The sequence below is a fragment of the Nyctibius grandis genome, chromosome 7, assembly GCF_013368605.1.
Source record: "Nyctibius grandis isolate bNycGra1 chromosome 7, bNycGra1.pri, whole genome shotgun sequence".
Lineage (NCBI taxonomy): Eukaryota > Metazoa > Chordata > Aves > Nyctibiiformes > Nyctibiidae > Nyctibius > Nyctibius grandis.
The window spans coordinates 40,251,219-40,270,130 of NC_090664.1; the positions used below are offsets into that span (position 1 = coordinate 40,251,219).

The 18,912-nt window shown below is 40.9% G+C and overlaps 1 protein-coding gene across 1 annotated transcript in view; it reads left to right on the forward strand.

Annotated features, from left to right (window-relative positions):
- GPR158 (G protein-coupled receptor 158) overlaps positions 1 to 18,912 on the forward strand; it is a 226,568-nt gene that overhangs the window by 115,824 nt on the left and 91,832 nt on the right. Inside the window, exon 5 of the mRNA XM_068405457.1 lies at positions 15,548 to 15,616. Within this exon, the coding sequence (XP_068261558.1) occupies positions 15,548 to 15,616 (69 nt within the window). The remainder of the gene's footprint in view (positions 1 to 15,547; positions 15,617 to 18,912) is intronic.

The window sequence follows — 18,912 nt, forward strand, 5'->3', positions numbered from 1 at the left end:
GTGAGGAATTTAGCAGTGACCTTGGTTTCTCTAAGACTAATTGGCCTGGTTTGGGCCAAACCAGGACATTCTACCCCTTATTCCATACCATTCATGTCATACTCAGATCACCACTACCTTTTTCATTTTCAAATATATATATATATATATACATATCACTAGTTTATGATTCATCTTTATGCAAAAAGTCCATCAAGTTCATTTGGTTCAGGATTGTGGGTTTCCATCTGGCTAGCAGTCTCTCAGCAGTCTTTCTGGCTAGCAGTCTCTCTTTTGTCATGGTTCGTGCCCACGGGTTGCAGGTTAAAGATGTCAGACTCGAGGAGGTTATTGGATGCCACTTGATGAAGCTAGCTCCGGTCTCATCACCACTGTCTTAACCTGAAAGACACTTATGCAGTAACAACATACAGTTCAGAATTAAGTATTCTCACCCAGAATCAGATCACCTTCAGGGACACATCGGACTTCACCATCTTGCAACATCACCCACCAAGTACATCCAGGTCCCTGAGCAAAAGCAATCCCACGAATAGGTTTACCTTTACCCGTTGCAGGAAGAATCCAGACAGTTTTTCCCAATAGATTCCTTTCATGCACCACCGGGACTTTATCTCCTTCTACTGTATGTAGAAGGTCTGACTGAGCAGGGCCAGCTCGATTGATAGATCCCCTGGTGTTAACTAACCAGGTAGCTTGTGCCAGATGTTTATCCCAGTTTTTAAAGGTTCCACCCCCCATTGCTTTCAGGGTAGTTTTTAACAGCCCATTATACCGTTCAATTTTCCCAGAGGCTGGTGCATGATAGGGGATGTGATATACCCATTCAATGCCATGCTCTTTGGCCCAGTTGTCTATGAGACTGTTTTTGAAATGAGTCCCATTGTCTGACTCAGTTCTCTCTGGCGTGCCGTGTCGCCACAAGATTTGCTTTTCGAGGCCCAGAATAGTGTTCCGGGCAGTGGCATGGGGCACAGAGTATGTTTCCAACCATCCGGTGGTCGCCTCTACCATGGTAAGCACATAGCGTTTACCCTGGCAGGTTTGAGGGAGTGTGATATAGTCAATTTGCCAGGCCTCCCCATATTTATATTTCAACCACCGCCCCCCATACCACAAAGGTTTTAACCGTTTGGCTTGCTTAATTGCGGCGCATGTTTCACAGTTATGGATAACCTGTGCAATAGAGTCCATAGTTAAGTCCACCCCTCGGTCACGAGCCCATCTGTATGTTGCATCTCTCCCTTGATGACCTGAAGTGTCATGAGCCCACCGAGCTAAAAATAGTTCACCTTTATGTTCCCAGTCCAAATCTATTTGGAACACTTTAGCAGCTTGATCCGCTTGTTGGTTGTTTCGATGTTCCTCAGTTGCCCGACTTTTAGGTACGTGAGCATCTACATGACGTACCTTCACGACTAGTTTCTCTAGCCGAGTAGCAATATCTTGCCACAATTCAGCAGCCCAAATAGGTTTACCTTTGCGCTGCCAGTTGCTTCGCTTCCACTGCTTTAACCACCCCCACAAGGCATTTGCTACCATCCATGAGTCAGTATAAAGATACAGCCTTGGCCACTTTTCTCGTTTAGCAATGTCTAGAGCCAGCTGGATGGCTTTTACCTCTGCAAATTGACTTGATTCACCTTGTCCTTCTGTGGCTTCTGTGACTCATCGTATAGGACTCCATACAGCAGCTTTCCACTTCCGATGCTTTCCTACAAGACGGCAGGATCCATCGGTGAACAGGGCATACTGCTTCTCATCCTCTGGTAGTTCATTATATGGTGGGGCTTCTTCAGCACGTGTCACCTCCTTTTCTGGTGGCATTCCGAAGTCTTTGCCTTCTGGCCAGTCCATGATCACTTCTAAGATTCCTGGGCGATTAGGGTTTCCTATTCGAGCCCTCTGTGTAATTAATGCAATCCATTTACTCCATGTAGCATCAGTTGCATGATGACTAGTGGGAACCTTACCCTTGAACATCCAGCCTAGTACTGGTAATCGAGGTGCCAGGAGAAGTTGTGCCTCAGTACCAATTACCTCTGAGGCAGCTCTAACTCCTTCATATGCTGCCAGTATCTCTTTTTCAGTTGGGGTGTAATTGGCCTCAGAGCCCTTGTATCCTCGACTCCAAAATCCTAGGGGTCGACCTCGAGTCTCCCCTGGCACTTTCTGCCAGAGGCTCCAGGTAGGACCATTGTCCCCAGCTGAGGTGTAGAGCACATTTTTAACATCTTGTCCCGTACGGACTGGTCCAAGGGCTACTGCATGCACAGTCTCTTGTTTAATCTGTTCAAAAGCCTGTCGTTGTTCAGGGCCCCACTGAAAATCATTCTTCTTTCTGGTCACTTGATAAAGAGGGCGTACAATCTGGCTGTAATCTGGAATATGCATTCTCCAGAAACCCACAACGCCTAAGAAGGCTTGTGTTTCCTTTTTGTTAGTAGGTGGGGACATAGAGGTGATCAACAAGATAACAACTATCGGGATCTGGCGACGTCCATCTTGCCATTTAATCCCTAAAAACTGGATCTCCCGGGCAGGTCCCTTGACCTTGCCTCTTTTTATGGCAAAACCAGCTTTCAGAAGCATTTGGATTATTTTCTCTCCTTTGTCAAAAACTTCTGCTGCTGTATCTCCCCACACAATGATGTCATCAATGTATTGCAAATGTTCTGGAGCTCCACCCTTTTCTAGTGCAGTCTGGATCAGTCCGTGGCAAATAGTAGGACTGTGTTTCCACCCCTGGGGCAGTCGATTCCAGGTATACTGGATACCTCTCCAGGTAAAAGCAAACTGTGGCCTGCACTTTGGTGCCAAAGGAATAGAGAAAAATGCATTAGCAATGTCTATGGTGGCGTACCACTTGGCTGCCTTTGACTCCAGTTCGTATTGAAGTTCTAGCATGTCTGGCACAGCAGCACTCAGAGGTGGTGTAACTTCATTTAGGCCACGGTAGTCCACAGTTAATCTCCATTCTCCATTAGACTTTCGCACTGGCCATATAGGACTATTAAAGGGTGAGGGAGTCTTGCTAATCACTCCTTGATTTTCTAATTGTCTAATCAGTTTATGAATGGGGATCAGGGAGTCTCGATTGGTGCGATATTGTCGTCGGTGCACCGTGGTAGTAGCAATTGGTACCTGTTGTTCTTCAACCTTCAGCAACCCCACAACAGAAGGATCTTCTGAGAGGCCAGGCAAGGTAGACAGCTGTTTAATGTCCTCAGTCTCTACAGCTGCTATACCAAAGGCCCATCTATACCCTTTTGGGTCCTTAAAATACCCTCTCTTGAGGTAGTCTATGCCAAGGATGCACGGAGCATCTGGGCCAGTCACAATGGGGTGCTTTTTCCATTCATTTTTAGTTAGGCTCACTTCGGCCTCCAATACAGATAACACTTGAGATCCTCCTGTTACTCCTGAAATGCTGATAGATTCTGCCCCTTTATGATCCGATGGCATTAGGGTGCACTGTGCACCAGTGTCTACCAGGGCTCGATACCTTTGTGGTTTTAATGTGCCAGGCCATCAAATCCACACAGTCCAATAAACTCGGTTGTCCCTCTCCTCCACCTGGCTGGAGGCAGGGCCCCCCTAATTAAGAAATGGATTCGTGCTGCTCACAGGGACTGGACCTTCATTTCTCCTATTCACACTTGGGAAAAAGTGATTTGAGGCCCATCTCCCCTGACTGGGGTCCTGCTCACTGGTAACTGGAGCAGCCATCCTCCTAGAAAAATTCTCTCTGGTATTTCTTTTAGCTTGCAACTCACGTACTCGTGCCTGTAGGGTACTGGTAGGTTGTCCATGCCATCTGCTCATGTCCTCACCATAACCACACAGGGCAAACCACAGGATACCTCGTGATGTGTTCCGTTTCCTTTGAGCTGGTCCTGTAGGAGAGCGTTTGCTCCTAACAGCTGCAACGTGCGTCTGTGTAGGTAGAGAGTCAAGTTTATTCTCGATCTTGGACAGTTTGTCTGACAGTTGTTTAAATGAGTCCTTGTTTTCCTTAGTCAGTTTTTCCACAGCCGAGATGCGTGCCTGTAGTGGGGAAGAAATACTATCTTCATACTGTCGCATACAGTTAGCCATTTCGCCCACAGTAGAACGTGCCATATCATCTTCTCCCCATACTAATATTGACAATGTATGGGTATGTGTCGGTGGAGCATTCTTCACAACCTTCCGGAACATGGATCGGTTGCATTCCACTTCATCAGGATCTACAGGATCTACAATGTCCCGTGGGTGTCTATAAATGATCTCTTGCACAGCTAGTTCTCTAAGGTAGTTAATACCTTTTTCTATAGTGGTCCATTTGCTTAGGTGGCTCATAACATCATCTTTATAGGGATACCTGCTCTTTACAGCTGACAAGAGCCGCCTCCAGAGACTGATAGTGTTTGACTTTCTTGCAAGCGCCTTATCAATACCACCATCTCTGGACAGGGATCCCAACTGTCTGGCTTCTCTGCCATCCAATTGCATGCTGTCTGCCCCATTATCCCAGCATCGGAGCAACCAGGTAATAATAGGTTCACCGTCATAACGGCTGAAGTCTTTCCTTATATTTCTCAGGTCCTTCAGGGATAAAGAGTGGTAGGTTATCTCTACATCCGAGTCCTCCTCTTGTGATAGTTCTGCTTTAGAAGGACCTTTCTTCTGTGATGGGTCTGCTTTAAAAGGACGATTGAGGAAACCCCCATCTGTGTCAGGCCCTATCTCTGCCTGAGAAGGGCCCTCACCTGGGTCATATGATGGTTCTGCCTTAGAAGGCTCCGAGTCATCATCCTTCACCTCATGAGCTGATTTCTTTTGGTATTTCTTCCTGGTTACAGGAGCAATTGGTAGAGATTCGATAGATGCTGGAGTCTGAGTAGATGCAGTGGCTGTCGTGGGAGTGCTGAGAGTCTGAGTAGCTGCAGTGGCCATCTTGGGGGGTGTAGCAGCTGTGGTACAGGCTGCCGAGGTTTCAGTGGGTTTAGTGGCTGTAGTGGCAGTACACACTGTAGGATCTGAGGTGGCTGCATAACACCTACAACTGTCCCTGCACCGATATTTAATCTTATCCCACATCAGAAACATATTCAGGACAACCGAAAATAAAAACATGCCACCTAGACAGCACCATCCTATTTTCGCAAAATCTAGTGGCATCAGCTTGGCAGAAAAGGAGAAGGTACTATTTCCCGATGTAAAACTGGAAGTGTAATCATTAACAGAATCAGCTAAAGGACGCCTGGAGCGTGCAGATGAAGTCGCTGCTACTGATTCGCGATTAAAACTGCCCATCATTGTGTCATAGAGATAAGAGATCGGAATAGGAACTGCCCAGTTTATCACAGCATAAATCAGTATCAAACCCCATACCAAAACAATACATTTTGACCAGCGCCCACTGCTAAACTGCATGTAAACATTCATAAGAAGCAAGCAATAACACAGTGCCCACGGCAGGTAAGGCATCATTGCAATACTCAACTGTGAAAGAAACTCTATAAAAAGACGACATAACACAGCATTCAAAAATGACATCACCATTTTCACTATCTGTTTTAATTTCCAACCTCTCGTAAATCTTAAAGGAAGAAATCTGATACTCTCTCAGCTGAGTTCTCCAGGTCTCCTCCCACCAGAGCCAGGATTCAAGTTATCAGAGCAACCTGTTGGAGCTTCTCTCGAGCCCCACGTTGGGCACCAATAAATCTGTCACTGTTTAAAGCTGGGCCAGCTATTAACCAGGTGGCAGATGCTCTCTGTTAACCCTCTCCCCCCCGCTAAAGGAAAGGGAAAGGGAAAAGGGAGAGAGACTTATGGGTTGGAAAGTTAAAACAGTTTTAATAAACCATAATAATGAAAAAGAGTATAATAACAATAATAATAGAAATAATCAAATATATACAAATATATACAAAACCAAGACTGAGAGCTTGGAAATCCTCCTCAGGCAGAGTTGCTCCCCCCAGCACAGGCAGAGGGGAAAATGCAGTAGCTCTCTGCCATCACACCTGCAGGCTTTTAACTGGAAACTGGCAAAGCTGGTACCAATCAGTGGGAGACAGGAGGGCCCCTCCCTCCTGGGCCCCACCTCCAGGAGGCAGTGGGTTAGTGATAAATAGGAAAGTGAGAATGACATGTATGGGATGGAATACCTCGTTGGTCAATCTTGGGTCACCTGCCCTGTCTGCTCCTCCCTGCAGGTGCGAGCCCCCTTCGGCTCTTCACTCATAAGCAGTGAGGAATTTAGCAGTGACCTTGGTTTCTCGAAGACTAATTGGCCTGGTTTGGGCCAAACCAGGACAGCTAGTCATGTAAATGTGCTTCGCTAAGGCAATTGGTAGGGGGAAACAGAAGGTCAGATGAGAGATACTTGGCCTGCACTACCTAGAAACTCCCCGCCCCCTCGTTAGTTTCACAGGCAATTGACAGTAAAGCTCTAGGTTGAGAGGTAGACTGTTAGTAGCGTGCATGGAGCTGATGAATAGTTCCTTCCTGCCATGGAGAGAGTCTCAGGAGCAAACCAAACAGTGCAGTAACACTGAAATCCCACTTTTGAAGTGTTGTGATGTGAACATGATCTGGCTTTACCTGTTCTTCTCCAGTGACAATTGAGAGTTAGACTAGATGTGTTTGCTCCTCAGCTCTTGTAGTCACCATTTCCATTTTTCTCCAGGAGCTGCCCTCTTGTTTTGGTCATTTTCTTTATGAAGTAGCTGAAGGTAATACCAAGAATAGAAAATGACATTCCATTTTTATGCTGGATGGAACCAGTAGTCAGATAGACAAGAAACTCTGGCTGAAACGCAGTCTTGGAGTGAGATGGATGAGGAAGCTCTATGAAAACCCCTTGCCTTGATACCATCATCTTAACAAAGGCATCTGTTCATATATTGTATGTCTAAGTCTTTATTTTATCCTGATCTTTTCATTAATCAAATGTCCTGAGCAGCAGCCTGGCTGAAGCAGACCAGGAATCTCCAGTGGAATCAGGCTGAATACAAGCCAACAGTGAGCTCTCACCACAATCCAGGAAAACAGTATACTGGGCAACGGGAGGATGGCCAGCAGACAAAGGAAAGCTGTTATTCTTCTCTACTCAGTGCTAGTGAGGCGGCTCCTGAAATACTGGGTCCAGTTTTGAGTTCCGTGGTTCAAGAAGAATGTGGAGAAACAGGAGAGAGTCCAGTGGATGAGTACTAGTGGGGACTAGAGCATATAACCTACTGCTAGAGCTTGAGGGAGCTAAGTTTCGATAGGATGGCAAAGAGGAAGCTAAGGGGCAATCTAGTAGCAGCCTTCTTGAAGGGTGGTTGCGAAGACAAATCCAAACTCTCCTTAGTAATGGCAAGTGATGGAAGTAACAACAGTCACAAATTATGGCTTGAGAGGTTTAAGCTGGGTATTAAGAAAAACTTTCTCACTAGGAGAGAAGTGCTAGACCAGAGTCAGCTGGGTAACACATCAGTTACCCAGCTCCATTCTTGGAAGCTTTTAAGACTTGGATAGACAAAGCCATGGCTGACCTGATCTAGTGTTGGCAGTACTCCTGCTTTGACCAGGGAGTGGGACTAGATGATCTGTCAAGGCCCTTCCAACAAACATTTCTATGAGTCATTGATTCTATGAGACTAGTTAGATTTTATTATGCACATTGTGGCATATTAGAGTGTTTATCGATCAGATACAAAGCATGCATGGTAACGGGAACTGTGAAAAGAGCATGTCAGTCTTCTTTCAGCTGATGATTAGTTCTTTGTAAGGTTCATATTCCCTTTATTAGGATATCCTGGAGAATATCAAGACTCGGAACGTTCCTTATTTACTTTCCTTTGGATAAAGTAGATTCGAACAGGAAACCTTTACTTCTAAGAATTTTTCTGGTAACCTTCCTTGACATTTTAATCAGTTATAGTGAATAATATTGCATTAAATCCAGCTGATTGATGTTTTACCTTTGTCAGTAGTTAGAGCTTTACCTATCTGTGCAGTGTTACTTCGTCTTCTTTCAGTTTCTCCAAATCCATTCTGTAGATCAGTAGGTATTTTTGCTCTGCCACCCTACCCAGACACCTCCTTTTCTAATATATTCAAGAGAATAAAGGGTGGTGATCTTACTATGAAAGGTTCTGTAAGTCTCAAGTTCCACTGGCCCTTTTTCCTGTCACAAGACTTTGCAAATGAATGTTTGTTTGCAGATGTGACCCCTAGGACCTGTATTATTTCTAGCTTTACCTGCCTGTTCCATCTCACTTTTTTTTTCTTTTCAGGTTAATAAATTTGTGTGTTCTCTCTGCGTACTTCTTACATGCTAGCTCCTTGCCTAGAAAAGCTATAGACATCAAACTCATAACAGAATCAGGATGATCTACACGTTAAACACGTGCATGGTATTGAATGCACATTGCTGCTGCTGCTCCTCAGTCATGTTACTTTTGTTCGAACACTAAGGAGTGGTCACAGAGTCCTCTGTATTTTGTGGTAGTATGTTGGGGTTTTTATCCCTTTTCTAGTAAAGGTATATAAAAAGAATCTAATATATTCCAATTGGGCACGCACTCGCTCTTTCATTGTTCCTTCTTCTGTTCAAGTCTTCAGTTTTGAAATCAGGCATTAGCCCCAGTCCTGCTGGTTTGGATGAGTCCCGTGAGTTACTCTGTGTTAAAGGGGTGCTGCTGTCTCAGCTGGACTGCTATTCACAGAACAGCACAGACTTATGGTGATGGCATACCTCCTGTAATAGTGTTTTTGGTTTGTTTTTATTAATGAGAAAAGATACATAAGAAAGTTAGCAAATAACTGAGTTTCTCTAATAAACAGTGAATGAGGCTTTCTGTAAAGAAATTGCTGTGGAAAGACTGTTATGTTTGCTGCACAGGAGAGCAGAAGTAATGAACCAGCCTCTACTTCCTTGTCTTCCTAATTGGGAATATTTGTATGTGCTGAACTGAGATTTCAGTATTGAAAACGCAGTTAATAAGAAAAATGCCTCTGACTGTCTGTGTGTTTGGACTGCACCAAGGTCTGGCAAGGTCTCCTTTCTCACAGGGCTGCCTCGCACCCCAGCACCCTAATTTTGCCCTTCCCCCAAGGCTCTGTCTCCTCTCCATCAGAGCATCTTGCTTGACTGACCAAAAGAATCTGCCATGGGGTTACCGTTGACCCACTTTTATGTTTGTCTTCCAAGGGGAATCCTACAAAGGCAATTTCAGTGTAGCTGCTCTTGGACTTGTTTATAGACTGAACATGCTACATCATGTAGCGTGACGTCACGTGCCATGACTCTGACCCTATACCTGGGTGCAGAGTTGCAATCAAATCCTGAGTCTCACGCGGAGGTGATAACTAACCTCTGAGCTGGTAATGACCATGAGTATTTCTTGACTTCGTGAATAGTTTTAACAGTTTACTTTAGATCACCAGCACTCATTTAACTTTGAGTAGTCACTGAAATGCAAAACAGTGAGTATCATCTCACAGCTGTTGGTAGCTACATCCCAGCTGAGACGAGTTGCTGTGAATATTTCTTGTGTCTTCCTCCTTGAGTTGGAGTGCTGTTTAACATGAGGGTATGCGCTCAGCTATGAGTCCTGTGCCACTGCCTAAGTCACACTAGTTTACTTGAACTCACTTTTTCCATAAATGCCTCTTGAAGTATGTTACATACAGATGCAAGACATTTTATTATTTGCGTATGCTGATTTTTCTGTGTAGGTGTAACATTAAGTACTCAGTGATTCAGAAGTTACCCAGGCATTTAAGTCCTGTGTCCTCACACTACTTCGTTATTTGCATTTGCTACCATGTACCTAAACCTATCTTGCATTTTGCTAGCTGGCCCTTTTGATAGCTTCCTATGAAATACCCAATTGCAATTCACCTGAATTTCTCTCGTGGCTGACAGCTTGCATCAGATTTGCTGGAATTGTCTTAGTGGACATTATTGTTCACTGCAGAATTGAAGGATGGTAGCTACTCTCTAAAAAACTCTGGTTCAGGATGAAGAAGATGGTAGAGACCAGTACATACCTCATCTTGACCTTTAGTGTAATACATGCCATACTATTTTAATTTTGCTTCCTTTTCATTTGATTCCAGTATTTCTGGATGGAGGCTGTATTGAAGCTTATGCCTAGTTCAATCATTATTTTTCCTCCTTTGACTTATTCGTAATAATAATAATCACTATTTTTTATCCAAGATCTCAGTCAATTAAAAATCAAACAGACATAAAGAATGTGGAAAATGTATGATAGAGATAGGTAAGCTAAGTATGAAAGTTTGTATGAAGCTAGAAGCAGAATAAATTGCAGTATCACTTAGGTGTCAGCAATGTATAACCATTAAGTGAGACAGGGAAAACCAGAAAGGACAGTTTTACTGACACAAATAAGTAAACATAGAAATAAAACCCCGAAAGTGAAATGAGCACACAGATGAAGCAGCAATAAACAAACTGTACGCAAGATGAACAGCCAGAGAGATAAATAGGCAAAAACCAAAATAAATGCCAACAAGCAAGGCAGATGCAAAAAAACAAGCAGCTGTTAAGGAAGAGAAAAAGAAATTGAGCAAATGTTATATGCAAGTGGAAGAAAATCCCACTGCATGGAATTTCAAGGCTATATCCTAAAATGCCCTGATTTCTGTGAATTCCATCAGAGAATTTTAATTGTGCAGACAGTATAGGTGGACACCAGTTGGTGGAGGCTTCGGGTTTTCATTTGTTTCCATCCTTTCATTTGTTTTCTTAAAAGAACAAAAGCTTTTTTCTGAGGTATGTGGGCATATTCACTGCTGTGTATGTCGCAGATTCCCGTACAGTCAAGCATTTGTGATGCTGCCCACAGCTGTGCCATAGGGGCCTGTATTTGCGAAGTCTGTACAGTGAAGGACTCAACTTTTGGTGCAGAAACTGGTGCTCAGAGAGTGGTGGAAATACTGTCTATCTAATATAGAATATCTTTATCTAATAAATTAATTTAAAAACATCCTGGTTTAGTTTTGGTTTTCCCCTCTTTACCTATTCCCTGTTATTAAGGCTTTAGTGCTGGATGAAGACTTTGCTTCCTGGACCTTAACTCTTGGGCTATAATGGGGCTATTGGAAGAAAAAAGTCATATATTTTTTTAAAATCAATGTATGTGTTTTTTCTAAACCAAAAGCTTTCATGTTACATTTTTTGTTATTAAAATATCTCTTTTTCTTTGCAGTAGAGAAAATTAACAACTAGAGTTTCAAAAATTTAGTTTGGGAGAATTCTGATGCTTCTATTTCCATCCCATTTTTTTTCTTTTCTCACACTTATGCAAAAATAGTTCTTTGGTTGTACTATTTCTTATTTGAAGTTTTGTGCTTTTCTTCATCACCGTGGATGGCATTCATCTCTGCCAGAATGTCTGCTCCATTTGCTGAAGAATCCTGTTACGAAGAGCTGTGGTATCTGTAACCGCTGGGTTAAAACCTCCGTTCTCTAGGTATCAAAGACTGAGATAAAAGCACAGCCAAAACCTGAATTCAAGCTCATTTGAATTCCCGTGTTGCTCTGTAAGCCACACTTTTTTAGAGCAGGAAACAGAAGTGCATAGACAGAATTCACAGAGAATGGTTCCTGCTGGAACACAGGTGAGAAGAAAATAATGGGTTAATTCATTGTTTTGGAAGAACTGGAAACGCTGAAGTTCTTTGCCCCTGCAGGTTATCTTATGATCATATCGCCCAGAAAAAAGCTCGATAAGAAAAGACTGATCAGGATGTGAAAGACTTGTTTAGAAAAGGATGTTCACACAGAAGCTGTTTGAAGACCAGCTTTTTCAGATCATTTCCGTCTTCACTATGATACCCATTTCAGCTGCTTTCTCAGCCATTCTGCCCTATCCAGATGCATTGTACAAAATAAGAAAAAAATGCTGCTTAAGTGGTTTAGGTATTGATCAATAGCAGGAGATGTGAGTTCACTGACCTGTGCCAGTGCCTTGTGTGGTGTTGAGCAAGACCCTTCTGCATTAATTCCCAATGAGTAAAGTGCCGTTGTCTTACAAAGATGATGTGAAGAAAAACCGTATCAAAATGTGTGGGACTCCCAGCTACAGCAGAGTCAGGGCCACATAAGGAATCTTATGCACATGGTCCTATAGTGCTTTTTTTAAGTTTATGATATAGTGCTAGGAACTTTACATCACAAAGTGTGAAACCTGTGTTGGTGGAGGTAGATTTTAACCTTTTCTAAGCTTTCTAAGCTTTTCTTTTTTCATCTGCTGCACACAAGATGTATGTCTCAGGCTAAATTTATGTGTTCATTAGAAATGTGAACTAACTCATACTGCCATTTATAGTTTGTAAAAATATTTGTGCTTTCTATTATACATGTCAAAGCAGTGTGCATGATCCATAGCTTCAACCGTTTAAGCTCTAAAATAATTGGGAGTCTAGTCACTTCTCAATTAAAATAACCTGGAAGTCTTCCAATTAATGACTTCATAACTGGCATCTAAACATTTACTTCCAGCTTTTTGGTGTTATATTAGATCAGAACAGAACTGTTTGCAGAAAGCAGTCTTGAAAAGTTGTCTATAAGTATTGATTTTTTTCGTGCCATTTGAAAAAGTTGAATGTGTCTGCATACAGAAATATGGGTACATACACAATTTTATTACAGCAGCCATAAAAGATAGTATCATCCCTTCGGGTCTTTGTTTATTTTTTAGGGATGCTTATAACAAATGAGTGTCTCACAAATACAAAATCAATGTGGTTTATTCTGTGTGATTCTGTGATTCTGTGATTTTTGGTCTGTTGATATACTTTGTGAGTGTCTCTCTGGAGCATCCTTCTAGATGAAGTGAGGAAAGCTGTTACCTGGGGAAACGCAGTATGGGAGTGCTGGACTTACATTAGCAGACTAGGGGGTGAGGCTGCCCACCTATCCAAGTGACAGAAATAAATTATACAAAGTACTGACTCAGTTGAATTTGATATGTCATTGAACAATGGGATCACTTGAGCCTAAAAAAACCTGACACTGGCATTTCAGTTACCAGTTTCCCAGCTTTTTGCATTTGGGATTGTGTTTATGTTTTACCCAACATTATAATACAGAAAAAAAAAAAAACAACAAACACTTTAATTTAAAATTTTATTTTTAATTAAAACCCAGTGTAAATATAAGCTGCACTTGTGGGTCGCTATTCAAGTTTCAGCAATGGCTAAGGTAGGCATCGCATTCTATTCAGAAATATAGTTACAGTATTTTAACTATTTGTTGGTGGTTTGTTTTGCTTTGCTTTTTAAGAAATGTTTCATGGAAGCATATCAGTTCCATGAAAATTTTGCTAGAAATATGTATGTCTCAGTTTCAGGATGCAATTTTAGAGAGATGTAGCACAACAGTTTTGCAATCCTTAATATGAAACTTAATGCGAAAGGTTAAGGTTCACAAAGAAAAGTGAAAGGATAGGAAAAGTCTAGAAAAGAGGAGCCATAATAATGATTCTCAAATACATAAAGAACTCTGGCCAAAAAATAAGGAAATAAAGTGTGTTCCCAAGATTTTCCTGTGAAAATCATGCAGTGGTTGAACCAAATAGCCACTATTATCATCTTAAGACCAGTGGAAAACTGTTCCTAATCCTTACTCCAGGCTTTAACTGTGACTAAAATAGCATCAGTAGCACAAAGATGTCCCTGGAGCAGTTATACTAGTGTTTTCCTTAAAAGGGAAGCTTTGATGTGAATACTGTGAATACTCATTGGAAGTAACTTTTCATGATAATTTTTGAGGTGGACACTGGTGTAGGATGTTGATGACATCTCTGCTGATACATGTGCTTTAGACAACCTTTGCTGCAAATTTCACCATTGCTAGAAATCAGGTAGCTCCATAATTGTCTCATGCTAAAAAGGCTTCCTGAGAATTTTGTCCATGTCTTTCAACCTATGTTCAGTACATTAGATGCTGTAAAAGTAAAAAATGAAATTTTTGGTTGAAAAAATGAGTGATGAAATAGGAAATCTGAGTAAGGTTATAGATTCACTGAAAAGCTGAATTTTTATCTAGAAAATTCCACCAATCTTTTGCAAGCAGAAACTGGACTCCAGGGCACCAAAAATATGTCTGTAAATCCATTCAGATAGAGTTTTTTTTTTTATGATTGGCTTACTTCTGAAAGATAAACTCCATCTAAACCCATGAGAGAGATGACCACGAACCATTGATTCCAGCCCACAAGAGGATTTTATGGTTGCGAAAGGAGGGGATTTTTCAAAAGATTCTTGGCAAAGCCTCTTCTGCTGTCCTATCTGACTGCGTTGCTTGCAGTTGGGAAAGCACTGTGTTCTTCCAGAACAGTGTATGAAACAGTATCTCAGGGAAAGGAGATGATTAAAGAAATGGGAAGCAGTGTTGATGTTTTGTCTTTAAGATAAGCTGCAGATGCACTATACGTAAATAATCAAACTTAATTGGAATGTGCTTTGTATTAGGAAAAATAATTGATTTTTTTAAAAAAAATTTAAAATATAAGAAAACTATGATGGAGAGACTGCATTAGAATCAGTGAGGAAATGGCATGCTGTTTTACAATATTGACAAGTTAATGTCTGAATCAACATCTTTGTACGAAATTTCAGGAAAAATAAAGGCACTTTCAATCAAAAGCACACTCTGTATGCAGTAAAATTGTAGATTATTCATACGTATTATAGAAGCTAAGTCATTAATATTAAATAAGTCAAAATGTTCGAAGGATTTCTTGAAATTTAAATAGTACAGAACAAATTCTGCAGTTAAATTCGTATCTGCAATTCATGTGATCCATAATTCTTCACACTTGAGAGCAGTTTTAGCAGTTTCAAAATGTATCCAGGTAATGTGTGTATTGTATATAACATAGGAAAGAGTGATTTTTTAAATTGGATTTTGTAAAACACTGTGAGGTTCCCACGGGACAAGGGTCACGTACTGAACGAGCTATGTCCAGGCATGTCCAGGGGGTGGTAGTAGGGTGGTGATGAACTAACCAATCATAATACAGAACAAGGGCCTTGGCTATGAGACCAACAAGATATGGGGGAAGTTGAAAAATAAGAAAGAATGCTGCACCTGCAAGATATAGCTTTTTAGCATAAGCCAATCAGAACTAATATAGAGGCGTGTGAACAAAGCATACTAACCAATCATAATAGAAATGACATGTACACAGAGCATGTACAAAAATAGAATAGTATAAATGTACCCTCAATAGAATAGTATAAATGTACTCTCAGATACGTAAATAAAGGAGAACCTCCATACTCATATTGAGACTGTGTCGTTACTCCGGGACCGTCTCCCAACTCCAACAAAACACAACTATTGTAATGGGCCTGTGAATTAAAGAATGTGGAACATGCCAGTATGACAGGCAGCTTAATACTGTGCTTTAATAAACATTACTGTGGAAGCCTTATACTGACAAAAGTGAAGGTGCCTTCTGCAAAGAACCCGGCATCTAAATGGCACACAGAGAGAATTGTCTAATATTTTGTGTTGGGTTTTGTCTTCTAGAGTATCAGAGCTTCAGGGCTGGTGCTGCTGGAAACCATTCTTTTTGGATCACTTCTTCTGTACTTCCCGGTAAGTCCAACTATAACTTTTTTTGAAAAATTATATTCTTGCCAACGTTTTAAAACCTTGTGTGAATCACCTTGGTGGAAATATAGATGTCAAAACTATTTATGTAATTATTAGTTTAATCTGACTATAAAATGTGCTGTGTTCTATAAATATTCTTAAGAACACCTGAATGTTTTACTATATTTGTAATAATTCTCCATTTTCAGTTTAGGAAACTTTCCAGTGTTTTTTACATGGACGTTTTTAGGTGTTCTGGGTTAAGCTGAGTTTTTGCTTCTAAAGACGATACCTCTCTAAACTATGCTATGGGAAAAATATGACAGGTGTGTAAAAGGAAGACACTGATTGTACCAGGTATTTCTCTGGAATGTAGTACAAAGGAGAGTAATTATTCCAGTGTATTACTGGCATATATTTTGATGTTTCTGAAGCTACATGACATCTGCGATACCATGTATTTGGGAAAATGAGATGGTATTGTCCCTATGCTATAAGTGGGGAAAAAAAAAAGTAATTTCACAGTCACATGAGGAATATAACACAAAACTCATAGCAATATAGATCCGTTCTCTTTTAAAAAATCCTAGAAAACCTGAGTTTGTTGATTGCCACATAAAGCCAATATAATGACTAGATAAAGCAAGACATAAAAGTGTAAATTGAATGAAGTTGATAGAAAGCGTGCAGATCATGAGACAGAAACAAAGATGGAGTTGTGGATTATTTTAAAATACGTTTATGTTCTCTTTTCCTAAGTCGTCAGAATCTTCTGTGCTTTTACAGACCATCATGTAGTTACTGAGAGACTAGCTGGAAAATATAACTCCATAGCAGTTGCAGAACAAGTAGCAAATAAACTGTAGTAAAATGAGGTGTAAAGAATATAATAACCACAAATCCCGATAGAATTTTTATACATTATTTTTTGAATCATGTGGGCCTTTCAAGTTCTAAAGAAGAAGTGTATTTCTAGGTAGTTTTATGTATTTTTTCATCTTTCACTTTGCAGGTATCAGGAAGAAAGTAGTTTTGTTTTTTTCCATATTGTAGAAATGCTTTTTACAGCTTGCAGTACCTCTCCTCAGGGTTTTCAGAGCTTCTTGCATATTCTTTTCCAGTGAGCAGAACAGAAAGCCCGTACACTGCTTCCTCAGCTAGTGTAGAAATGGTGTGAAGCATAGCATAAGGCATAACGTGAGGGGTTTCCTTTCCCTGGCTGTCTCCTCTCTGCTTTCCCAGAGAACCCTGGAGCCATGTAGTGGCTTCCCCAGGCAGAGGCTCCAGAAGGACCGGTCAATGTTTGTACAGCCTCAACTCCAAAGTATGCCAGAAGCCTCATCGTAGCTCTTGCTGTGTCTGCAGTCTGCTCACCTGTCGCTTATTCTTCAGTTTCTTTCCCAGTTCTTGTCTTGATCTTCTGATTGTTGTATTTCACAAAGGACAAACATCCTTTGGTGGCTATATGTCTTCAGGCCTCAGGTGCTCAGCATCAGGAATACTTAGATAGTGTCGGTGGAAGACAACTCTCTTGGCAGTTGAGTTGAAGAAGAACCGTACAGTTAGATGCAAGAGATGGCCATCCACATCCTTTAAATGCAGAGGGAGATGAAAGGAAAGGAAATGGAGCTGTGAGGGAGGGGTTCGATAACCAAAGCATCCCCTCAGCTTTTCACTGATGTTTAAACATTTCTCCCTTTTTTTTCACTGACATTAATGGTGTTAAATGTACAGCAAGTACAACATGACAATTTGGTGTATTCTGAGGAAAAATCTTTTGCTCAAAATTTCTGATTAGCCTTTCTTCCTGTTGACATGTAGATACTTGACTAGAGCTTATTCTTTTCTGCACATCTCGTTCTCATACTGTATAAATAAACTGTCCACTGAGAATACATTATGTTAGAAACGAATATGCAAAGTGTACGACCTGAGTTCTCTCTTATAGCAATTTTATGCTCCCACACACTTTGCTGGGGTTCTCTTTCTTTCTGACACAAGTAATTACTAATCAGGCTGTTACTCCTACAGGCTGAAACAAAAAAGAGAGAAATTTTATTGTTTCTGTTTTCAAGGTCTTAAGGGAGGGATGTAGAGAGTGTGATAGTGGGAGTTCATGTTAGTGTTCAGACAGAGAAATTAATCCTGATTTCACCAACTGCAAGAATATGGTTTTGCAAAAAACAAAGAAGATTGGGACTGATACAGAAATATCAGGATTTCAACATCCCTATCCCTCAATTCATTGCAGGGAAGATTTCATCAGTTTCTGATCCAGGACAAGACAGTGGAACAATAAATGTGTGAAGGCTATAAAGCGTAGCCAGAGAGGTCTATTATGTAATCTTTAAGAAAGAAAAGCCTGTGTTTCTGCAAGGTGTGAATTATGGGGTTTGAGTCTTTGGAATGTGAACTCTTGACATTTTGCTGTCCATGGACAGTATCTAAATGTGCTCATCTGCTGCTTTTCTGGAAAAGGAGTACAAAACAGAGCAGGATGGTGTGAGAAAGAAAGAAAACCTCAGCCCTAAACAGAGTCTCGTTTGCACCAGCTGACATTCACACACATGTTCGTTCATAGCAACATGTAGAGCATAGATTATCAATTATCATATTGGCTATAAGTGACATACATGCAAAGCAGATCTTATTTTTCCTGGGTCATATCCATTGTTTATTTACTTCTTCCTATTATTTGGTGGTTTTATTTGTTTCTAAGAAGAACTGGGAATATTTTGTAACTCAGTGGTGTGGTTAAAGACTTCATAATATGTGCACAGAGGTAGAGTTGTTTCAGCTATTTGATTTGCTCCTCATTTTACAATAGAGGAGTAGATTAGAGCTTTAAGACTAATTAATATATAGATCTCACCTCTTATACACACAAATTAGGCTGTTTTCCACAGCTAGCATGAAATGCAAGTTAAAATACAGAATGGAGTTCACCAGTTTGAGCCAGACAAGCATCACTGCAGTAAGGTGTTCTCCTTTAATATAAGGCTGTTTTCCTTTTTGTGTCATCTCTTTTTCTCTTGTGATTTGGATGATAAAACCAAAAAGCTTTACTTCTGCGCTCAGCTGAGTGCAGAATTACACAGCTTACCTTAGCGTATATACAATGTAAAGAGATAAAATGACAGCATTTCAGTTCTAAATAACTCAAATCTCTGTTAGTTTAAGGATTCAGCGCAAAATTACGTTCTTATTTAAAAATCAAAATGCCCTTAGATTTTCTCAACGCTGTTTTAAGTCTTTTGCATCTCACTCTCCACTCCTCTACACTTTCCTAATTCTCGCTT